This window comes from Mustela putorius, unplaced genomic scaffold (genome assembly GCF_011764305.1).
Source record: "Mustela putorius furo isolate JIRA1106 unplaced genomic scaffold, ASM1176430v1.1 tig00003942_pilon_pilon_pilon, whole genome shotgun sequence".
NCBI classification, from domain to species: Eukaryota; Metazoa; Chordata; class Mammalia; order Carnivora; family Mustelidae; genus Mustela; species Mustela putorius.
This window is the reverse complement of record NW_025422087.1, coordinates 4,082,360-4,107,996: the sequence shown is the minus strand read 5'-3', so window position 1 is coordinate 4,107,996 and position 25,637 is coordinate 4,082,360. Positions and strand designations below refer to the sequence as shown.

General features: G+C 42.1%; 1 protein-coding gene across 2 annotated transcripts in view; it reads right to left on the bottom strand.

The window, feature by feature from the left end:
• The window catches only part of MTUS2 (microtubule associated scaffold protein 2), a 567,457-nt gene that overhangs the window by 355,451 nt on the left and 186,369 nt on the right, over positions 1–25,637 (bottom strand). For both annotated transcript variants that reach the window (XM_045069540.1, XM_045069541.1), the window contains exons 3-4: positions 16,808–19,269; positions 10,982–11,222 (exon numbers count right to left, since the gene is read on the bottom strand). In XM_045069540.1, coding sequence (XP_044925475.1) covers positions 10,982–11,222; positions 16,808–19,027 — 2,461 coding nt within the window. In that variant the 5' untranslated portion in view covers positions 19,028–19,269. The remainder of the gene's footprint in view (positions 1–10,981; positions 11,223–16,807; positions 19,270–25,637) is intronic.

Genomic DNA, 25,637 nt, shown 5'->3' with positions numbered 1-25,637 from the left:
TTAGTATAACTGAAAGAATTTTTAAAATGCATGATTATCTTTATTAATTTCACCACTCCTAAGTAAGTGATAGAATAAAATATAGTAAAAATAAAAGATCTTAAATAATACTACCAATCAACTAGACCTTCTTAACATTTATAGAAAATACAACAACATAAGCCTATTTTTGGTCATTAAAGTAACCTCAATGAGTTAATAAGGACTCAAATCAAATAAAGGATGCCCCCTGACCACAATGGAACTAAACCAATAATCAGTAAAAGGGTATCTGAAAAATGCCTAAATTTGGGGGAGTTAGCAACACAAACTAAAAAGTCACGAGAGAAATTAGAAAATCTTTTTAACTGAGTGATAACAAATACAAATACTCCAAAGCCACAGGATATAGCTAGAAATTAAAACAATAAAAACAAAAACACCTTAGCAATAATATAAAAGAACATAAAGTATATTGAGGTTTATACTTGGGAGTAAAATGCACATGACATAAAATTTATCATCTTACCCATTTTTAAGTGTACAGTTTGTAGTGTTAAGTAAATTCCCATTGTTGTGGCACCAATCTCCAGAAATTTTTAAACTTACAAAACTGAAACTCTATACCTAATGAACAACACCCCATTTCCTCCTTCTCCCCAGCCCCTGAGAACTACCATTTTACTTTCTATCTCAATGAATTTGACTACTCTGGGTATCTCATGTAATTGGAAGCATATAGTAATTTTCTTTTAATGATTGCCTTATTTTACTTGATGTAATTTCTTCAAGTCTCATTCATGTGTCAAAAATTACTTCATTTTAAAAAAATCTCCTTCATTTTTAAGGTTGAATAATATTCTATTATATGCATATATCACATTTTGTTTATCCAGTCATACATGGTTACAGGGACACTGGTCTGCTTTTACTTCCTGGATATTGTGAATAATGTTGCTATGAATACACAGGAATTTTTTAAATGTTTGAAATGTTAATCAACTAAAAAGTCATGCTGAGAGAAATTAAAGAAGGTCCAAATAATTAAGAGCTAGACTATGTTCAAGGATTAGAAATCTTAAGGTTGTTAAAAATCTCAATTCTTCCCAAATCAATCTCTAGATCTTACAGTCTCAATCAAAACCACAGCGTGTGTGTGTGTGTGCGCACGCGCACACGTGTGCCTGTATACATACATATATAGATATGTATATGTATACACACACACATATATACTCCCACACACTTATTTATTTATTTATTTATTTAAGACATTGACAAGCTGACTCTAAATTATGACTGGAAACTTAGATAATCCACAATAGTCAAACAATTATTATGAAAAGAAATAACAAGTTGTGAGATTTATACAGCCTGATTTCAAGATTGCTTACAAATCCATAGTATCCAGAAGAGTGTGCTACTGGCATAAGGAGAGGCATGTAGATCAATGGAATAAAATGTAGGGTCTAGAAATAGACCTAAATTTACATGGCCAGTTTATTTCTCAATGAAAAAAAGGATAATACTTTTAAGAAATGGTGTTGGGAAAATTGAACATCTATATGACAAAAAAATTAACCTTAATCCATATTTCACACCACACATAAAATTAACTCAAAATGGATCACAGCCTTAAAACTATGGAACTTCTATAATATACAGAAAAAAAAAAAGTTGGAGACCTTGGGTTAGGCAAAATTAACTAGATAAGAAACAAAAATCATAAATCACAGAAGAAAAATCTTAACTAGAATTTGTCAAAATTAAAAGACTATTTTTTAAAATGAAGAAAATAAAAAGAAGCAAATATTTTTGAAATACATATGTAAAAGAATATCTATATTTGGAATATATAAAGACCTTTTACAACTGAATAATAAGAAAAACAATCAGATTTTTTAAATGGTCACAGGATTTGAACAAATACTTCACCAAAAAAGATATATGAATGCAAATAAAGAGATAGAAGGATGGCCAACACCCTTAGCTTTAGTGAAATGCAAATTAAAACTAAACAATCTTTGGGGTGCCTGGATGGCTCAGTGGGTTAAAGCCTCTGCCTTCGGCTCAGGTCATGATCTCAGGGTCCTGGGATCGAGCCCCACATCAGGCTCTCTGCTCAGCGGGGAGGCTACTTCCCCCTCTCTCTCTGCCTTCCTCTCTGTCTACTTGTGATCTCTGTCTATTAAATAAATAAATAAATAATCTTTAAAAAAAACCCAACAACTTAACAGTCTTTATAACTGATGCCCATTAGAATGGAAATATTAAAAAGACTAACAACACTAGATATTGGTGAGGATATGAAACAACTGGAGCTCTGCAGACTCTTCATGGCGATGTAAGATAGGAAAGCCACTTTGGAAGATAGTTTGACATCATTTAAAATTGGACATATTATAAAAATCAGCAATTCCACTTCTAGGTATTTGCCCAAGAGAAATGAAACCCTATGTCCACAAAAAATCTGTATTTTCATCTGTTAGCCAATAACTGACAAAGTCTATCAATAAGTGAAGAGATAATCGAATCGTGGCACCCCCATCCATTCAATACACAGTAATAAAAGGAATGAACTATGGAGAAAGGCAGCATCATGGTTGGATCTCAAAAATCTGAGCGACAGATGCAAAAACGGGACATACTGTGTGATCTCACTTATTTGAAAATCTAAAAATGTAATTTACAATAACAGAAAGCAGACCAGTATTTGTGTGGGGTGCAGCAGTAGGAGTGGGGATTATCTGGCAACGGGCAGAAGAGAAATTTCAGGAGGAGTGGAAAGACTCCTGTGTCATCTCTGTGGTTACAGAAGTACATAGAAGGTATAGAAAGGTATACTAACTTTGACAGGCAACCCTCTGAAAACTGGATCCTGGCATTTGCCCCTGGGGAAAGAGTGAAAGGTTCTGTCTAGCTGCAGCTGAATGGCAAGGCTCTGTGATCCTGTGGATTTATAATGTGAACTGCTCACCATACAGATCCCCGTTTGGGTACAATTTCTCTGAATTACGAGGTTTTGTCTAGTAATGTTACTTTTTGACTAGATTTTGACTAGAATGTTACTTAATCACTTGAGTCGTATCTGTGGAACACAAAAAACAATGGAAAAAAAAAACTCACAGCAAGCAACCTCATAAGTTTATACACTAAATATTATTTTATATAATAATCACTCTGCAGTTGTAATTATCATGCCTGTCATCATTATGCATAAGTTGTCAAAATAATTCTGTCTACAAGCTCAGCCTTAAAACAAGCCATTCCTCTCACTCTGCCATGACATGGTAACTTTTCTCCCCACAGCCTTGCTCTAGGCATCTCTCCCTGCTCAGACAACAGCTTTCTTAACTTCTTTTTTTAAACATATATTTTAATTTATTTGTCAGAGAGAGAGAGAGAGTGAGAGTGCGCACAAGCAGGGGCAGTGGACGGGAGAGGGACAAGCTGGCTTCCCACTGAGCAAAGAGCCCATTAGGGAACTCGATCCCAGGACCCTGGGACCATGACCTGAGCCAAAGGCAGATGCTTAAACGGCTGAGCCACCCAGACATCCCACTTTCTTTTTTTTTTTTAAAGATTTTATTTATTTATTTGATAGAGAGAAATCACAAGTAGAAAGAGAGGCAGGCAGAGAGAGAGAGAGAGAGGGAAGCAGGCTCCCCGCTGAGCAGAGAGCCCGATTCGGGACTCGATCCCAGGACCCTCAGATCACGACCTGAGCTGAAGGCAGCGGCTTAACCCACTGAGCCACCCAGGTGCCCCAGACATCCCACTTTCTTAACTTTCATTTATTTTCTGAAATGTTGTAGCAGTACGGCATTTGTGTGGACCATTTTCATTTAACTTTGTTATCTAGGCCGTCTTTTCCCAGCTATTTTGATTTTCTTAAAGCTGAGGAAACAGACCTTAGAAAATAACTCTAGGTGCTATTCAGTGTACTGACAGCAATAAAAGTATCAATTACCTGCAAAGTTAATGGATTTTTATTGTGACCCATAGTACTCTTGAGGTCAGCTGACAGTGTTGTCTCTGGGTCATATGCAACAGAGAAGCAGTTTCATGGGAAATTCTGTGCATTAGTGCACAGTCATTCCAAATTATCACAAATATTTTTCAGATGCTCTGAACAAAACAAAATCATTCTCGTTTCCTCAAATCTTGAAATAACTGCAAGTATATCTAGCATTTCTGCTGTTTGCTTCCTACATTCCATACACATGAGTAGGCTACACTTGAGGGTCCACTTCCTTTTGTCTCTCCGGCTGAGCAGCCTTTTGTCCCCATGATTCCATTTACATCGCTCTTGTAAAGACAGTTAATGACTTCCACATCGCCTCCCTTTTCTGTCCTTTTACTACCCAGTTCCTCAGTGGCTATCAAAATCTCTGACCATTCCTTGCTTCTTTGATATACTGCCCTCTCCTGGCTTTCAGGACAAAACATTCTCCTGGATTTCCACTTTCTACCCTGGCTGCTGATTCCCGGTCTTCTTTCCTAGAACTCTGTGACTCCCCATTTCAACCCGTTTCTCTCCAGACAAAGAAGATTGGAAGCTGTAGAGTTGCTTGTATTGTAGCGTCTCCTGACACCCAACCTTGCAGACTGATTGTAAAGATACCTATTTTCTCATTTAGCCCTGCCTCCCTGCTGTTCTGTGGTGAAAACTGGGACCATGGACACTCCTGACTTCTGCACATGTATCTCCCCCCCCCACTGTTCCAAGCACAGATTCCCCACAGTGAGTCCCTGCTCTGTGGGCTCCACTGACCTGTCCCCCACCTGAAGCTAAAGGCATCCTCTTCAGGGGCTTTCCCTACTTGACAGCCCCTGCTCAATTATTGTGGTTTAGATACACAGATATTTCTACATTTGTTAAAGACAGCACCTACATTATCTTCCTGGTGTTTGAGGGAGAGTCTTGTGAGAAAAGAAAATGGTGAAACTCCTTAACTCCACCATCTTAATTAAGGTCATCTCAAGAAAACTAGAGGTGTTAAAAAGAGATAGGAGAAGAAAGAAAGAAAGAAAGAAAGAAAGAAAGAGGAGAGAAGAAAAGAGAAGAGATGAGATAGGAGAATAGCCCTAGAGACTCTTCTAATGGTTCTTTCATTAGATTCTTTGCCAAGCATCTCCACCAAAGGATGTTTAAGACTGACATTTACACAGCTTTGATCCTGTGGCTCTCCAGAGGTACATGAACTCCAAACTCTAAAGTTTACAGTCCCTGCAACCCCACTTTGCCTTTTTGGGGCCTCCCCAGCATCAGTACTCCACTATAGCCCCTGTTGCCTTGTGCAGGGTCAGCTAAATTCCCCAGGGAGAAAAAAAAAATAAGCAAGCAAGCAAACAAACAAACAAAAAACAATGGATGTCCTTGGAAAATAGATTAATTTTTATTAAATGGATTACTAAAATTTAAATTCACCATGCCTCCCAGACATAGACTTCCATTGTGCCAAGAGTTTCAAAACCTTATAAACTTTTTCATATACTTCTTCAGTCTAAAGGGTATCACTGTAAATGGTAACTGGTATTATAATTAGGCAGGTGTCGACAAACTTTTTTCTTAAAGGGCCAGAGAGTAAATATTTTAGGCTTCTGGGCAATATCTTATGTCTATTACAATGACTCAACTCCAAAGGCAGCCATAAGCAAAAGGAGAGAGAGTGGGTGAGGCTGTGTTCCATTAAAATGGATTTACAAAAATAGTTGTCTAGCCTAAGGACCGTGGTTTGCCAGAAAATCCATGAACACTGCTCTTATTCTTGTTTTATAAAGTAAAGATCCTGCAATGTAGTAAGATTTGACACAGGCAGTCTGATGATGTAGTCTAGCGTGGGGGTTAAGAACATGAACACAGAGACAGTCTTGAGTCAAACCTCTGCTCTAGTTTATAAGCTGCATGATTTAAGTTATTTCACCTAAATTCCTCTCCCTTCACTTCTAATACAAAAATAACAGTCATACCTAGCTCAACCTAACATGTGTTGTATAACCCTCCAGCAGAACCCCTCTACCCCATTAACACTTCTGCAGCAAGATGCACAGATATTCACACGAAGCAGTATGAATGAACATACAAAAATTGAGAATGGTTATGGTTATGGTCAGGTAATGCCAATGAATGAATGAAAGCCTTTTGTTTTCAGTTTTTAAATTTCAGAATTATGTATTTAGGATCTTTAAACTTGTGTTTATCGGTTATATCTTCTTTTAAAACTCATTGTGGGTTTTTTTTTTTTAAAGACTTATTTATTGGAGAGAGAGAGAGTACACACATGGCCAAGCAGGGAGAGGGGCAGAGGGAGAGTGAATCCTGAAGCAGATTCCCCACTGAGCACGGAGCCTGATGCAGGGCTCCATCCCAGGACCTGAGATCATGATATGAACCAAAACCAAGAGTTGGCCACCTAACAGACTGAGCTACCCAGGCACCCCTAAGTTCATTGTTTATGCCCTTTCATTGTCAGTCTATTGGAATCTTGATGTTTTTCTTCCTGATTTAATTGTATTGCTAAAGAGAAGTCAATTTTAATGTAACCCAATCTGCCCACATTTACTTCTGTGATTTGGGCTAACTCACAGTAAAGATGCAATCAGGGATTACTGAGCAAAGGAATGAGTTTTTCTTTTCCTCCACAGCTCTGTGAATCCTAGTCTCTCCCTGGCTGGAAGATTTCTTTCAGGGAAGAAACAAAATGAGAGACACCTTCCAGAGGTGGCCAAAAAGAGCACATGACAGGAAGTGATATTTCAGACTATTTTACCATGGAATCCTAGCGGTCTGGCTTTTCCTTACCCTTTTGACTTCCTGAAGGGTGGTATGTAGCTATTTCCCTTCATTTCCTGGAGAGTCAGAAAGTTAAGCCCTCCTACCTCTCAAGTTAAAAGACACCATTAGTAGTTTTTTGGCAGATAATGACTTTGGCTCTGCATTTAATGGATCTTCATGAAATTTTTTTTAAAAAAGATAATATTGGAGGAGAAAGAGATTACCTCCTCAGAAAACATGAAGAAAAACAGAAGGATTTCTACAGAGAGAAAAGAGTTAAGTGAATCAAGCATATTGCCAGAGCAGGTCCTGGTAGCCTGGGGGACTCGAGCAAAGTTGCCCAAGAAGGGAAAAGGCCTGCTGCCTAGAATACACCAAGCAGACCAAGCAAAGGGCCACTGGCCTGGCTCCAGGGCCCATGGGCTAGTGGGAGCACAGTCATCCACCCAAGCCCCCAGTCTCTGGAGTAAGAACTTCTCTGTCTCAGTATCTAGTATCTGACAAGATCTTCTCTGTCTCAGGGCCTATGCCAGGTGATCCTTCCAACAGAAGGAAGAAAGGTTTTCACATTCTCAGTGTCTTGCAGAAGTGATACCCATCATCGTCACAAGGCTTTGTTAGGTCCTTAACGATTACCCATGTGGACACATATGTCTCTAGGTATGTGAGATAGTTGGGAGTCTTGAAGGAGCAGAGGTGGAGGAGTCCCTTATATGCATACTTCTGGGGCTGAGCTGAACTCTGAAGCAGTGTCACCCTTAACATAAATAAGTCATCCTCAGAAAGAGCTCAAGCTGCCATGTCTTCTGGGCAGTGGAATTTTTATGCAAATGGTATATACATAAAGACTTCTCATTCCCCAAAACTTGACTAGTGTTAAATAAATCTCAACTAAGTGGGGTGCCTGGGTGGCTCAGTGGGTTAAGCCTCTGCCTTTGGCTCAGGTCATGATTTCAGGGTCCTGGGATCGAGCCCCACATCGGGCTCTCTGCTCAGTGGGGAGCCTGCTTCCCCCTCTCTCTCTGTCTACTTGTGATTTCTGTCAAATAAATAAATAAAAATTTCTTAAAAATCTCAACTAAGTTTATTTTTAGTATTTTTAAATTTTTCCAAATTTTATGCATAAAGTAATACTAATAACCTTGGGTACATCCTGCTATTTCAGAGCTCATAATTCAAACCCATATCAAATTTATCAGTTACCGGTGAAGGTGAAATCATGCTGGAAAGAATTGGTGGCCCAGTGGAGAGGAGCACCATAGCTTTAAAGACCAGCCATCTGCTGACAACTAATGCTTTTGGATCTCCAGCCAGCCCTGTCCTCTCAACGCTGGCCTCCTAGATGCAATGCTTTATCCTATAGGATGGCTAAGGGCATTTCAATGGCAACATGTCCTGAGTTAGCTCCTATCCTCCCCTTCTAAACCAGCTTCTCTCCCTCTAAGTGGCAACTCCATTCCCAGGGAGCCATTTTCCACTGCCCTTTTTCTCTCAGAGCCCACATGCAGTCATTCAGGAGACCTGATGTGCTCTACCTTCTCACTGTGTCCCATCACTGCCTGCGTGACCTCTTGCCTGCTCCTCCTGCTTCATGCTCTGTCCTCATAGACTCAGAGGGATCCTGTGCCCACAAAGGGCAGACCACGCTGTCCCAGGCCCAAAGCCTCCAGTGGTTTTCTCAGTCAGAAAAAGTCAAATCCTTGGAACGGTTCTTGGGTCTTCTGTAATTCCCCCCTCCCTGACACACATGCGCCCTGCCAACCTTCTCGTTTCCCACCTCCCCTACTCACTACCTACTCTTCCTCTGCTCCAGCCTCCAGGCCTTTCTGCTGTACCCAGGCTCCTCCCTCTGCCTGGACACTCCACCTCTGATAGGTATGTGGTTCCCTCCCTCACCTCCTCTGGGGACTGGTTTAAAAGTGAAGTCCCAAGCACCCCATTGAAAATTGTAGTCTCCCTTCTTCCTTCCTAAACCCCCCATATCCCTCCTCTATGTTTCATTTCCTTCAATACTAGTTGCCTCTTCCAACACACCAGGTAATCTATCTGCTCATTAAAAAACAAAAAAGGCTGTCTCCATACTATAATTCAAGCTCCACGGGGGGCAGGGATTTTTGTCTGTTGTTACTGCTTTATCCCTCACACCTAGAACACTGCTGACATGTAACAGTCCCTCAGTAATAATTCTTGAATGAGGGACTGAATCACATAATTAACTTACAGCACCTCTGAATAAAAGAGGTAGGCCCATCACAATATACATATATCATGAGAACCATCAAAAATAATTTGATTTTTATGAAAGTGCTTGTCAAAAAAACCATTAAGAAAATCTACTTAAAAGTTATTCTCGGTCAATAATTACCTCAGTAAATGACAAATTTATGAAGTAATATAATGGAAAATAGGTTAAAAAAAGTTCCCTTCCACTGACAATAAAAGAAATGCAATAATAATAATAATAACAGTAACAACAACAACAGAAGGAGGAGGAAGAGGGAAAGGTGGAGGAGGGGTAATATTCAACACTGGCAAGGTGTGCAAGAAGAACTTCCAAGAAACACTCATATGAAAATGGTTATTTCAAGTTTTCTAGAAAATTCCTTGGCCTTAAAAGAAGGTTTGGATATGTTTTTATCCAATCATTACACTTCAAATGACCGAGCCCAAGAAAACAATAGGAAAGAAGACAAATAAGTATATACAAAGACTCAAATCACAAAACTACTGAAAATAATGCAGAGTAAGCAGAACTCAAGTGCCAGTAATTGGGCAATGACTCAATCAATTGGGACACTATTCCCCAACTTCTCCCATTCTTCCCATTCCTCAAACAGGCTGCCCCTGCCTCCATCCCATCTATGTAATTCTTCTGGCTGTGATTTCTTAAAATACTGTGCTTCTTGCTTTCATATTTATAATTATATATCTATTTTTTGGCATTTTTGGTCTATTTGATCAATCAGACTATAAAACACATAAAAGCAGGGCTTCGCTGGTTTGTTCACTGCTGGAATGAACTTAATTTATCATTTCTGGCCCATCATAAGCACCCCAAATTTGTTGAATAAATGAACACAACAGAATATTATGCTGCCATTTAGTATTTTTGGAATACTGATGACCTAGGGAATGTCTACAATGTATTAATAGAAAAAAATACAAAATTCACATTCAGCATTATTTTAATTATAGAAAAATGCACAGAAAACAATCACACTGGAAGGAAAAACTCTGTAATAATAACTCTGGCTGGGTGCTAAAAATATGTTAAGTATTATTACTAACTTTGCCATATTTTTCTATCTTCAAAGTGTTTTACATTGGGGATGTATTAGGTCTATAATGATACCTAAAGCCTAGAGGGAACCTCAGGAGAAGAAGACTGGAGACAGACAACAAGTCAGTGCAGAGAGACTCAGGAGGGGACAATGGCCAGCCATGGTGGCCGGAGCAGGAAGACAGGGCTGGGAGAGGCAGCAGAGCCTTTCTGTAAGTAATTAAGGAGCAGTCCAGATTTGTGAACAGATGAAGGGTGATAGGGTCAGTGCCGGGCTGTAGGAAGATCTCTCTGGCAAACTACAGCCCCCTCTCTGTTTCTGTGAATTAAGTTGTATTGAAACTCAGCTACACGCATTCACTGATGTGCTATTTGTGGCTGTTTTTGTGTTCGGTAGTCACAACATTGACCATTATAGCCCAGAAAGCCTAAAATATTTACCATCTGACCCCTTACAGGCAAGCTCCGCTGGCCCCTGGCCTACAGGCTGTATCAGAGAAAAAAGAAACCGCAGGAGGTGAGGAGGTGGTTGCAAAGGCCACCTCTTTTTTTTTTTTTAATATATATATTTTATTTATTTATTTGACAGACAGAGATCACAAGTAGGTAGAAAAGCAGACAGAGCAAGAGATGGGGAAGCTCAAGAGATGTGGGGCTCAATCCCAGGATCCTGAGATCATGACCTGAGCTGAAGGCGGAAGCTTAACCCACTGAGCCACCCAGGCGCCCCCACAAAGGCCTCCTTTTTAAAGGTGATGTGGAGGATGACTGGTGCAGATGGACGAGTCTTGACAAGGTATCTGCATCAAGAAGCAGATGGAAGAGCAGAAAAGGGCTCGTCTCAGAAGGTGAGAGGCATTCGTAGATCAGATAGCTCCTGCCCTTTTAGAGAGTTACTATTTACAACTGCAGCTGGGAAAAGCAGTAACGGCTGGTTCACTTACCTGCAGAATCGGGGCTGTAGAGGGTGGCCGCTGCCGCGATGGGTCCCGGTGGGTGGATGGCACTCGCTGAGGACCTCTGACTCGCAATCAGGATCCTGCTTTTTGCAGATGGTAAACGGGACATTGCGCCCAATCCCAACTGGGGCTTAAGGAGCATGGCTGACCGATAGAAAGTTGGCGGAACTTCATAATGAGTATAGGAAGGAGAGCAAAATTCTTCTTTTCCGGGCCGTTCTGTAACCTATGATAAATGAGCAGAAGCTTAATCAGAGAAGTTCCCATCCCAGGACGAGTATAGAACACGGTCCGGGGACCAAGGCGCCAGCAATGGCCACTCCACACCGTTGAGTTGCTCTGCCACTGATGACTTACCTTCTCTGGGCTCCGGGGTCTTCAGCTCTAAGTTAACAATACAACCGGATGACCTCGCAGCTCTCTTCCCATTCTAAAGCATTATGAATCCACATTTCACTGGGAAAACAACTCACTGTACACGATTTTTAAATGATTGCTACAAAATCATTGCGGTTTGGCCAAGTAGTCAGTCTATAAATAAATAATTTCAGTGAAGCAAGGAAATAGTTCAGCCAATGTCCATAGATTATGAAAGTCTAAGGAGCAAGGGCACAATATTTACAGTAACCTACTCTTAAGAAAAGTAGCTGAAACTTACCAATTTCTGTTAGGTCTTTACCAGGCTATTTAGGAAATAAAATATGCATTGTGAATGTGCGAGAAAAGGCTGCTTGGAAGAATAAAGCAGTTGATGGAAAAATATGTTTTCAGGCCTCTACAATTTGTTTACTAATTAAAAATGAGAGACTGTTAATCACCTCATCTGTCCTCCCTAGGAAGGTGGGGTGTCCACGAATGTTTGATAAGTTTCACTACAGTGGAAGTCCCAGGACAGAATCTTGTTGACTGCTAGAATGGTGCCTAGTACGTGAAGTTAATAAATACTTATTCAACAAAGGAATCGTGTTTCTTCTTACCTAAATTTATAATGCAACAATCCCATTACATTTCCCTATAGTTAACAGTCTGGGCTAGAACACAACCTATATGCCTTTTATATGTATGTAATTCTGTATTAACAAAGACTGTTCATATTATCAGTCTTTCTTCATATTAAAAATGAAAAAAAAATGAGGCAACTAAATAATTTTTATTTCCTTTAAGTTTAAAAAAATATAGTGCCAGAAGCTATGAACAAAAAGATAAACCTGTGAACTCTGCTCTATATCCTAATACATTTCATGTGTCAAACGTTTATCCATTCAGGAACCACAAGCATTTAACAATATTCTTTAATAGGGGCTATAAAGCTTTGATCTAAGCTGCCGAAGAGAAAAACTCCTAATTTGATACTCTTTTAATGTTGAAACAGATACAAAGTTTTTCCCTAAAACCGACATTATTGAAACAAAAGATTAGACCTTTAAAGTTTTATCATAATCACAGTGTAACCCATGCATGATTGCTCTAGTAGGTAGGCTGAATTCAGGCCACAGCAAATTATATTCCTGTGAAAGACATTCTATTTCTGCTCTCTGGTAAGACTTTCACCATTCCCTGCTTACCCTCTTACTATCAACCTTTGGCTTTTCTATTGTACTTTGTTCCTCTAATTTTTTTTGCTGTAGTTTCTAAAATTCTGGTGCCACTGCTCATTGCTTCTAGTACATTCCCTCAGGAAGAAAGGATCTCTATCCCACAGATGTCAGGTTCCCAGGACTACAATGTGCTGATGTCAGTAATTATTCAGTTCTTGGAAACTGGGGAGTAAAAAAACCATCATGCTGTGTCACTCAAAATGACCTTAATGATTTCAGCCACTTCATTGCCTGTCACTTTGTTGGGTAGTTTGTCTCTGATGAGATGTAACAAGTTCTTCATGAAGGTGAAAAGTATGCCTAATTTGTGTGTTTTTGACAAGACAAGGAAATCTACCAAAAACTTCACACTCATTTCTTTCATCTTTATTGACAGAATATAACAGGTGTCACAGCATACCTATGAATACATAGCGCTTCACCCCAAATGATTTTTTTCCCTCCTTCTCTAATGGAGTATTTTTAGAGAAATAATTTTGAAAGCAAGCTAAAAGATCCTTGTAATTTCAAACTCCTAAAATCAATCAAGGTATACAAACAAGTTCTTAGCAGAACCAAGAACTTAGTTATTAGGTAGATTGAGTTCTTAGTAGATTGTCCTAGGTCATATGTGTCCTGTCCTGCTTTCAGTGTGTTCGGCTGGACTGGGCAGACACACGGTAAATGAGAAGGCTTATTTGAGAAGCCACAGAGAACCCATTGGGAGAGCTACTGGGAGAGAATTTGTGACAATCTGGCTAGGTCATGGTACGCAGATATTTGGTCAAAGATTATTCTAGATGTTTATGTTTTAAAGAAGAGATGAGCATTTATTTTTTTATATATTTTTTAAAAGATTTATTTATTTATTTGACAGACAGAGAGAGAGAGAGATCATAAGCAGGCAGAGAGGCAGGCGGAGAGAGGGGGAAGCAGGCTCCCTGCTGAGCAAACAGCCCGATGTGGGGCTCAATCTCGCGATCCTGGAATTATGACCCGAGCTGAAGGCAGAGGCTTAACCCACTGAGCCACCCAGTTGCCCCGAGATGAGCATTTAAATCAGCAAGCCTTGAATAAAGCCAGTTATTCTTCATTATGTGGGTGGGTCTCACCTAATCAGCTGAATGCCTTAATGGAAAAAGACGGACCTCCCTTAAAGAAGACAGAAATCTGCCAGCAGGTGGCCTTTGAACTTGAACTGCACCTCTTCCCTACCCACCCTGCATACTTTGGACTGGCCAGCCTCCACAACTGCACAGGTCAATTCCTTCAAGTCTGGATAGATACTTACATGATACATACACATGTCCCTCTATTATGGGAGTAGGAAAGATCAGCCCAATCAGACATCTGTATGTTGCAAATAAATGACCTCACCTCTGTCCTCTCACCCCTACCCCCCTCTTCCTTACACCAAAAATGCAAAGGGATTATTGATGGCATCAGTAGGAAAAAATGCCCCAGAGACTTCAGGATAGGTGCAAGCAGAAAACAGTCTAAACCAGGAAGACACCTCGCCTTCCCTGAGACACATATTTTATCATCCTGCCATGAGCAGATCCAAGACAATCTTCAAACCCACTTCTGGAAGCTCTAAATGCCTGTATTATTCCTGTCGATGAAGAAAGGACACCCTCTCTTAGAAGAGCCTTTCCTGGGGCACCTGGGTGGTTCAGTGGGTTAAAGCCTCTGCCTTCGGTTCAGATCATGATCCCAGGGTCCTGGGATCAAGCCCCGCATCGGGCTCTCTGCTCATTGGGAAGCCTGCTTCCTCCTCTCTCTCTCTGCCTGCCTCTCTGCCTACTTATGATCTGTCTGTCAAATAAATAAATAACAATCTTAAAAAAACAACAACAAAGCAATAAAAAAAGAAGAGCCTTTCCTCTGATTTCTTCATTTCTACTAATGCTAACCAGCAAGAATCCGTTAATAATGATGAAAGAGTCTGGAGCCGGTTTGGGTCTGTACTGTTAAGACTTTCTCATTTATTAAAAAGATACATGATTTCTACAATTAAAAAATACTTTCGTTGCAACTAATTAGAACTGTGTTCTTTCCCGTGAGACTGGGTGAAGCCATCCTGCGGTAAGATGGGATTCAGGGTTCACTGGCAGGGAGGGTGGCTTTGGAACCTCCCTGCATCAAGCCTGAACACAGGAAGGGGACCCACTGGGTTTCCTCAAGTTACAGCTCTAGGAGCAACGGCCAAGGGCCAGTCTATTGATTCAAAGAGGATTACGACAGAAATTAGGTGGATAAGGTTTTAGAAATTTGAGAAAGACTCACATTAACCAAGCTCAGAGACTGATGTATAAGAGCAGATGGAAATCTGTCCACTGCTGGTGAGAGACCATGGCCTAGGGCCAAACTCTTTACGTCCTTTGGCAAGAACATCCTCTCGCTACACACCTCAGACCTCTGTGTGAGAAGCGCACCTAAAACAGGATAGCACACAGTCCTGAACAGCAAAATGAGCCCTTGCTGCAAAGACTGGACCCCTAGTCTCTCTAACTGGCATTCCCTCTGCAGAGATGTGTGGAGGGAAGCCTCTCCAGCAGGCCCAGAGTCAGAAGACAGTGAGTGAGCTGTGCGATTCAGAGCTAGCAGCCTGCCCCAGGGCAGAACAGACGGTCAGCTGCTGGGACACCTGGTCAGTGCTAGCCTTGGTCAAGATCAGCTGCTTTAGAACAGATTCACCTCTTTTGTTGTGCCAGAGCTGACAACTTCCACTCTGAGCTGTACATTTATAAATATGTCAATATACTCAGTCAACCTGAGGTCTAATTTTGGATTGAGACTTTCTATTTCTAAGAAGCTCTGATCAACTTTTGTTTGGACCCAACATACATGAGTTCATAATTCAGCCATTATTCAACATTTTCTGACCACATCATTATGTCAAGCGGTGCTCTAAATTCTGGGGATCCAGCAGAGAACAACAACAACAAAACAAAATAAAACAAACAAAAAACCCCAGAAAGACATCCCTCTTCTCATGGATTTTACATTCTAGCTGATGCAGCAAAACCAGGAAAAGTATATATGCCTGATGGAGATAAGCACTAAGAAGAAACTAAACCAGAGAAAGGCATCTCAGGGAAGGCAAGGTGTCTCTCCAAGGAAGTGATATTTGAACAGAGAGAAGAAGTAAAGGACTCAGCCACTGGGGTGTCTGGAAGTAAAACTCCAGGCAGAGGGAGGTGCAAAGACCCCGAGGCACCAGAGGAAGAGAGGGTGAGCGGAGGAAGGAGAAGAGGTTGGGGAGGTTAGGAGACAGACTGCGTCCATCCTAAAAGCGGAGCCAGCCTACATACTTAAGCCTGTGTTCTGAGCTGGCCTGGGCAGACCTGAAGGATGTTAGGGAGAGAAGTGATCTGACCTAGCTTTTACCTGACCACTCTGGCTGCCATGAGGAGATTGGTTCAGGAGGCAAATGTGCTTTCTGAGCTCTGAGAGGAACTCACCATTGCACACAGAAATGGGGATAGCACAGTGACAGAACTGGGAGGGCGAGAAGAGCACCTCAGCACTGCCCTTCTTTTCTGTGGCTTTAGCTGAGTTACTCAAATCCCTCCAAAACTGCTTCTTCATGTATACAACGACAAAAACTATAATCCTAACCTCCAGAAAATCACTCTAAGGACTAGTGAAGATTGATAAAGATGAAATGTTATGTTATGTAGGCTCAAGGCATAGTAGGTACTCAACTAAATGTTAGTTATAATCATCATTTTGACTCAAAACAAAGAACCCAGGCCTAACTCAGTATTTGCTATTCACTGTGGTTTTCCCATGTACAAAAATGTGAGATTCTCCCATAAGGAAAATATTCCCCCTGAGAGGATGAAGTCAGACCAATTTGAACAATATATTTATTTTGGCCTTGTCTTCCCCTTGATCTGGCTTATAAAAGACTTATGCTGACTTGTTTAAACATGGAAGCCAATTGAAATGCACACTTATCTAACCTCTCATGTATTATGCTGAGTGGAATTCAAATGAGTCTCCTTAGAGGTTAGCTACATCCCATCATGACCGTCAAGCTCTTCTGGTCAAAAATGGCCACTTGGCTACAAACTCTTCTAGTTAAGACATCCAGTTCTGTGCACGTGTGTCCATCAAAATCCGCAATTTGCCAAGAGAGGATATTCTGTTTTCACAGTTCACACTGAAAATATATAACAAACTTTACAGTGTTTGACTGAAGGGTCACATCACAATGACATTCTCTTACCTCCTGCAAAAACTTTTCATTCATTTGACTGAAATGGTGTCCTGGGGGCTTGATCCCGGACACCATCAACCCAGAACTGAAGACCCGCGGCTTTTGCAAGTCTGGCTTGTACTTCTCGTAGAGGCTGGCAGGTGGCTTCAGCTCACTGCCTGCCACCTTCTCCTCTTTGGGAAGAGGCATGGTACATGTGGGCGGAGCGTAAGGAAGCCCCACCGGGAGCAGCGAAGTGTCCACCTGGCCAAGGGCCTGAGGACTCCTCCTGATGTAGGTGATGATCTTGGGCCTCACGTGCTTGGGCTTAGGCAGAACGATGGGCTTGGGTTCTGTCCTTTCTTCTGTTTTTTCACCCTGGTGGTTCTCCATCCCTTCCCGTGAGGAAGGGGTGTCCTCAGAATGTGGGAACACAGGCTCGGGGATCCCAGGGGCGCAGGTGCTCTTGTCAGGCACTTTTGGGGAGGTGTCCAACAACCGCGCATTATTGGTGGGGGGCGCGGCTGCCGAGGGTGACCGGGCATCTGCACCTAACGCGCCTGAGTCCTCAACACTGCTACTAGGTGGTGGAGGCTGGTGGGTCACATTCACAGTTGTCTCTGGGTGGAGGGGTGCCGAGCCACTGAGAAGAGCACCTGCTCCCCCTGGGGTACTTTCAGTCTTTGCTGCATTTTCTAGGAGGTTCCTATCTTCTGCAACAGATGTAGTGGTCTCTTTGCTGTCCCCTACTTCTGAGCTGCTGCTCTGAGGGCCGAGGGGTTCAGGGACCCCCGTGTTGCTCTGTCCAATGGAAGGATGGGAAGTACAAACCGCTGTACTGTCCATGTCCCCACTGACCAGTGCGCCATCCTCACTGATGCCTGGGGGCCTGCTGTCAGGTGGCTCATAAGGAATAAAAGGTACACGCGCATCACCTGCTGAAATGCCAGCAGATGCCACTTCACCCAACTTCCTAGCTGCACCTGATGACATTTTGCCAGTGGGCTGCTTCTCGGCTCCCCAGGAAGCAGGGCCTTGTGCAGGGGTGGTCGGAAGAGAAGCCTCCTCACCTACGTGGACGGCTCTCTTGTCCTGCTCGCTGCTGCCTCTTCCCACACCAGTGTGGTGGCCACTGCCCTGGGACAGGACAAGGGCCCTGGGGACGGCCTCCTGTTGTGCTTTCCCAGTTGGCTCCTTCCCCTCGAGGGGTAACATGCTCCCTTCCTTGGGGCATCCCAGACTGGCCTGGATTGACTTGAGCTCCTGCCCAGCCTTGGGTGGGACCAATTTCAGCTCTGACTTGAGCTCTCCCTTTCCTGGACCTAACTGTGCTTCTGGCTTACTCAAGACTCCCTTCAGGGCTGAAGCTGAATCTGGCCGGGGCTCTGGAGGGGCGGAATGTGATGTGCTCCCGTTGCTAACTTCTGGTCCATGCCCCCCCACCATCTGGGTCTCTGAGAGGGCAGTCTCCTTGGTTGCTGAGGTAGATGGTTTAGGATGACGTATGCTCTTTCCCTCCGAGGTGCTGTCTACTCGAAGAACAGTTGCCCCTGGAGAGGGGGCGATGCACATCCTCTGAGGCCCCTCCCCGCTCCTGGGCTCAGGACGTGGGGCTTCAGGGGAGTCAAGGGGCATGGGCTGCAGACGCTGCCAGGCCACGCTCCCGCCACGCTCCCTCGTGGACCCGTCCATGACCATAGCAGGGCTGCCTGCTCTTTCCAAAGAATGCCTTCGCAATTCCTCATTGTCAAGGGTCTTTGCCAACTTATCCTTAGGAGCATGGCGGAGAAGGTCAGTGTCCCTTGAGGCCAAAACCTCGGGACTGGCCTCTGCCATAACGTTCCTCCAACTTGACAGACTTGGTCCCTGAACACTGCGAGGGGTCTGTAGGATATCTGCACCTCTCTCCACTGTGTGCTCTTCATTGAGTCCTCCGTGGACAGTCGAGGAATATTTAAAGTCTTTCAGGCTGGCAGGGCCAGCCTGCGATCCTTTCCCAAAGCCCTGAATTTGGTGGAATTCCTTATTGAAATGGGTACTGTTCTCTGGCTCGCTTGAATTTGCATTTCCAATTTCATCTGCCCGGTCATGTGTCTCAGACTCATCATGAGAGGAACTGACCTCCAACATGATTTGATTGGCATTTGTATCTCCCAGACTTAGGATACTCTCATTATTATTTTTCACTCCATTTCTGTTGTCCCGCAACTGAGCATAACATGATTTCTTTGGAGCCACTGGGACGCTCATTTTCAGCCCTTCAGTGGGGGCTGCTGGCCATGCAGTCCTACTTAATGGAAAGGGGCTTCCTTCAAGCTGCTATTTGATTAACAGGAAATTGTCAAGCTGCTTGTTGCCTCCTGACAATGTCACGTTGCCATACTACTTTAATCATTTTCAGAGCGGTCTTAAAACCAAGCATTGTCTTGACATACAGGGGATGACTTATCTGTTAGGTTCCTGCCGAATGAGAGCCAATTAGTCCATACGACCTAGAGAGAAATAAAAATAAAATCGTGTTGTTGGCACTGACAAATAGAGATTCTCAGGAGAAAAAAAACATGGAAAACACAGATTTATTCATCACTTTCATATTATTATTTCACTCACTCAGCCCATAAATTTCTCAAAAGCCTTTCCGATCAGGTGCCTGCTGGCCAAATATAGGGAAATTAAAACATAAAAATGATTAATGTCAGAAATGTGTTATAAAACATATTAAATCTTAAATTCAAATTTTAAAAATCCACAGGTTCATACTGAGACTGATCGAAAAGGCTGGAGGAGAAGAAAAAGCCCTTCTTCACAAAATAATACCAACTAACATGAGAAAAACCATATAGTTAAGGGAAAAAAAATCACCATTTTGCAATCACCAAAGTAATCATTATCTTGCAACCAATGGTTGCTAAAAAACATCATGTGAAAGATTGTTGGGGAATAGGATATTCACAGAACCTTAAGGTACCATTCTCCAGATTGTTTTTATTTATTTTTGAGAGAGAGAAAGTGTGGGTGCATGTAAGCTGGGAGTGGGGAGAAGCAGAGGAAGTGAGAGAGAGAGAATCGGAAGCAGGCTCTAAGCTCACCATGCAGCCCAATGCAGGGCTCAATCCTATGACCCCAAGATCATGACCTAAGCCAAAACTAAGAGTCAGACACTCAAGTGACTGAGCCATCCAGGCACCCCAAGGTTACTTTATTTCTTACAAAAAGATAATGTTATCTTTATAATGGAGAAATCTGGTAGATCCCTCCCTTAACCAAGTGATCAAGTTTAACACCCATGACGGAAACTGATCTCACGTGCTCCTGATTTTAGGTAGTTCTCAGGGCCTGGTATTCTTGCTATAAACATTCAACCTCAATTTAATCATGAGGAAATAATCAGGCAAATTTAAATTGATGGACATTTTACAAAATAACTGGCCTAAACCTACCTGCAAAATGCCAGTGTGTATCTGCATATAATGTGTGCTCCCTGACTGGATCTTAGATTAAAAAAAAAAAAAAAAAAAAAAAAAGTTAGGAGTGCCTGGGTAGCTTAGTCAGTTAAACATCCAACTCTTGACTCTGGCTCAGGTCATGATCTTGGGGTGGTGAGAGCAAGTCCTGCATCGGGCTCCACACTCAGTATGGAAATCTTAAGATTCTCTGTCTTCCTCTCCTTTTGCCTTCCCCAGCCCACCCCCACTCTCTTTCCCTCTCTCTCTCTCAAAAAAAAAAAAAAATAGTTAGCAAAGGACATGATTGGGACAATTAGAGATTTAATATGTATTGTATATTAGGTATTTGATCAGTGTTAACTTTCTTAGATGTATAACAGTATTGTGAATGTATCAGAGATCTTCTTTGACCTTGGAAGAGACATGCTTTTAAATACGACATGCCTTTAGACAGGGCACATGGTAACTTACTCTCCAATGGTTCAGCAAAGAGAAAAGTGTGTGTGTGTGTGTGTGTGTGTGAGAGAGAGAGAGAGAGAGAGAGAAAGAGAGAGAGAGAGAAGGAGAGAGAATGGAACTGTGCCAAAAAAATTTGCAAACTTAGGCACCCCACTCTACAAAACCTGTAACTGTTCTACAGGTTTGAAAATGTTCAAAGTAAGAATTTGCGGGAAATCTGATCCTAGCCTTCAGGGCCTGCATGATCCAGATCCTATACATCTTCCCAGTCGCACCCCCTACTACTCATTTTCTTACTCTACAGGCTACAGGTACACTGTCTTCATCCTTCACATTACCGGGCACCTCCCTTCCATTTCTTCCATACTCTCCCATCTACACAGAATGGGGACTCTTCTCCCAACATTATCTAACTCCTTTGTGGTCTTAAGTTTACAGTATGAATACCTCTTCCTCCAGGAAGCCTTCCTGACCCACTAGAACAGATTAGGTCTTTCTATGATGAACTGTCACAACATCCTATATTTTTACTTAAAAAAAAAAAAACACAAAAACTTCTAAATGTGCTAGACACTGAAGAAAATATTGGTTCAGCACCTAGCATATGCATTAGGTACTTCATATGTATTTGTAGCATGAATGAATGAATATATGAATGAGTGATGAAGATCAAGGTTATTTCTGCCCTCAAAGAACTTTAAATCTAATAAGAGTATTTCAGTTTTGATCAAAGTAGATTCATGGATCATCAGTAAATCACTCAATTCAAGGCTAACATTGGTCTATGTATCACTGTAAGTGCCTTTTATTAGGCACTGCGGATGGAAGAGTTGAAAAGTAACAAGGTTCTGCTCCATCCCCAATTCCCCCAGGGGGGATTCAAATTAAAGTCTCCCATACCTTCCTCTTCATCCATAAAAACACACATGAATACATATGTACACACTACCTGGGAGATGGCTGTTATGTTTCTGCTGAATTAGGTTACATGGCAACCCACCTGTCTCCCTTCATCACTGTTGACTATGTAACTTCATCTATTCAAAAGATTACATGTGCATGCATACAAACATACATATTCATGTATATACAGACACATACATACATACGAATGGATGCGACCCAGAGAATGACATCACAAACCCGAGAACAGGACTGAAAAATCACAATATGCAGCTCCCTCCATGCTATTCTCCAGCCCAGCCCCCTCATCTCCTAATGTGATCTTTCATTTGACACCCTACCATTGACATCCCCCAGAACCTCAGCTGATAAAGCGTTTTCTTTCATTTCTTTTGCATCTACTATATAAGCATGTACTTTTGACATAAATGAGATCATTTCCTACAAGCTGGGGTTTTGTGTGTTTTATATGCCCCCTTCTCCTCTCACCCCAAGACACATTAACATCCTGATGTGGATTTTTCTATTCTCTTCCCCACATCCGTCTAATCCTACCCAAACACACACACCCCCACACACACGAAGGCGTTTTTGTTGCCTGCCATACTGCTCCTCTGTTCCTTTCCTGTGGCACTGTCTCCATCCTCCCTCCTCTGCCTTCATCCCTGTCTTTCACATTCCTCTTGTCTTTCTCTGGCTTCTTCCAGGCCTATCTTCAGTAAGCCAGGGGTGCCCTGGGTCCACCCCCACCACAATACAGCCCTCCAGCCTAACAAAGATGCTCATACTCTGCGGCCTCAGTTCTCTGACACAGAAGGGATTCTCAGTGAACCTATCTTTATTTCTTTATTCAAGTTAAAAAGTGTTTTCCTTGAAGATACACATATCCTCTGGGCACAGATATAAAAAGCATGTAGGCGAATCAATAAGACAGCAGTTTAAAAGTATGCTCTCTGGATCAGAAAGCAGGTATCCCAGGAAGCCAGGGAGAGCAAGAAATCCCACAAACATGGGCCATCCTCAGAAAGGTAGTGTCTCTAATTCTCTGTGGGCGGAATTATAAGCATGAGACCAAGAGCCCTCAGGTTTGAATTATCAAGGCTGGGGGAAAAAAAAGAAATGAATTCTTCTCAACAATGATAAACAAAACCAGAGTATGGTACACAGCAATCCACAACGTGATTGTTAGATAATAACAAATAGGTGTCAAATCCGTGTCTTGCTAGAAAGAGCTGTATTTTAATTTTTAAGGAATTACATAATAGATACTTTTTTGTCAGTGAGCAGCAAACGTTACTGAATGGTAAGGGAGTGGAAAGCTAGAACCTCCTAGGGGCCAAGTATTGTTCTCAGTTAGAATATATATTTGTAAATTTTAATTTAAATTTTAAATTATAATTTTATTTAGTCTTTAATTTTAAGGTAGACTATTTAATCTTTGTAATGGCCTCCAGAGACAGACCTTAACATTCCCTTGCTTTTTCCTTTCTTTCTGGGTAAGGACATGAAAGCCAAGAGAGGATAACATTTCCAAGGTCACTGAGCCAAGAAATGGCAGGACAGGGACTGAGACAGGAAAAGTAAAATCCATGCAGAAAGTGGAAGCTTTAAAAGGAAAAGCTGGGGCACCTGGGTGGCTCAGTGGGTTAAAGCCTCTGCCTTCGGCTCAGGTCATGATCCCAGAGTCCTGGGACTGAGCCTCATATCGAGCCCCACATCAGGCTCTCTGCTCAGCAGGGAGCCTGCTTCCTCCTTTCTCTCTCTCTGCCTGACTCTCTGCCTACTTTTGATCTCTGTCAAATAAATAAATAAAATCTTTAAAAAATCAAAAATAAAAGGAAAAGTTGCCTCTTGGTGAAACTACACAGGTCACACAGTAAGAATAAAAGGGAAAGACACGTCATAAAGATAAAGAATAGAAAAGCAAAACCAGGGCGCCTGGGTGGCTCAGTGGGTTAAGCCTCTGCCTTCGGCTCGGGTCATGATCTCAGGGCCCTGGGATGGAGCCCCGCATCAGGCTCTCTGCTCAGCAGGGAGCCTGCTTCCTCCTCTCTCTCTCTCTCTCTGCCTGCCTCTCGGCCTACTTGTGATCTCTGTCTGTCAAATAAATAAATAAAATCTTTAAAAAAAAAAAAGAGAAAGAAAGAGAAAGAAAGCTCACACAAGAAAAGAAAAAAAAAAGAAGAAGAAGAGCATTTAAAACCTTCTCCAATTACAGAAGGCAAAATTTTGTATAGGAGGTAATGTTTCCTGGTTTCCTGTTTCTTTCCCTTTTTCCCAGGCTTCACATCTTCCTCCTAGAGTTCCATCATACGGCCAGAAGTCAGTTACAGGGTCAATGTGAACAAGTTTTTGTTTTTTATTTTTCCTGAATCTGGACTTTATCCAGGTTACCCTATTAAGATAAAGACTTTTTCCCCCAAAATACAGAACATGATCCTACAAATTCAGACTCATAATACTATGTGATTAAATAAGAAATACAAATATGTCAACCAACCATGCTAACCACCCCCCATGAGGTGTATTTCCTTAGAGTAAGACATGTGATTTTCATGTGCTTCACATCTGTTACTATAAAAAGTTACAAATGATGACCTAGAGGTAAGTTGGTATTTTATCTTGGGAAAAAAAAATACATTAATTAACTCCAAAAGGAATTTAAAGATTTCACAGGTTTATAAGCTGTATGAGGCTTAATAGCCTTCCAAGTATTGCTAGGGTGAAAATTCCAGTGTCAGGAGATCCATCAGCTTTCTTGACAGCCCATCAGCCTTCCATGCAGAGCCACCATCAAACTAGCCCAGAGTGGAGATCTGCACCTGTAGAGCAGTACAATACATCCTTCCACCAGAAACAACCATTCAGGGCGCCTGGGTGGCTCAGTGGGTTAAGCCACTGCCTTCGGCTCAGGTCATGATCTCAGGGCCCTGGGATGGAGCCCCGCATCAGGCTCTCTGCTCAGCAGGGAGCCTGCTTCCTCCTCTCTCTCTCTCTGCCTGCCTCTCTGCCTACTTGTGATCTCTCTCTATCAAATAAATAAATAAAATCTTAAAAAAAAAAAAAAAAAAGAAACAACCATTCAGGTATCTGTAAAGAGCTACTATGTTCCCTTCCTCCTCCAAACTGATTCTCCTTATTAAAGAACTTAGATTCTTCCAACTATTGGAGCAGGTTTAAGAGACTCCCACCATCTAAATGTACACCTTCCAAAGCCTAGATACTCACAGCTGCATACAGTACTCCAGCTCTAGGGGAAAAGTCCAGGGTCTTGGGAAAGCAAGATCTTCGCTCACCTGGTTATACCTCTAACCACATGATCTAAGAGTGGCCTTTCCATGGAAAGGCCACATGAATCACCCTGTTAATTCCATATCATCAGTTAAAATGCCAAAGTACCATATGAGTCACCAATAAACTACAGAGACTCAATCCTAGAAATCTGTAACTGGCTTTATGGAGGACCATGAATTTATGGAATTTCATCTTGTTGGTCCAGGTTCACTGTTCTATCCTATTTAAAATTTGGGGGGCCCATCCTTAATTTTTGATCCAAAATATGAGCTATCCATTCTGTTTTCAGACTCTGAAGAAGTTCTTGTGCCCTCCTGATTATCATTCATTTCACTGATACCAATGTCAGCAAAATAGGGCAGGGGACAAAGCAGCAACACCTGGCACCAGGGAGAAGTCATTCCGTGATGGTCCTCATCTGCTGATAAGCATTCAAGGGGCACGTTCAACAGGCACCGTTCCACCCACTGGGCCTGGCAGTTACTACCCATTCCCACATTGCCCATGAGATGTTCTAAGAGGAGAAACTTCTAACGTGTTGTTGAAATAACTATAATGTTGCCTCTCCTCCAACAGAGAAGGAGAATAGACACAAGTGAAGAAATCTACTGCAGGCTGTTCTACACATTATTCAGTGTTCTCCCTGAGGATCACTGTTCATTTTTCTTGGTACTCATAACTCAACAGTTACCAGTGCTCTTTAAAATCCAACATAAGCTCCCCATCAGGTTCACCAGGATGTAGTTTCAGCACTACAT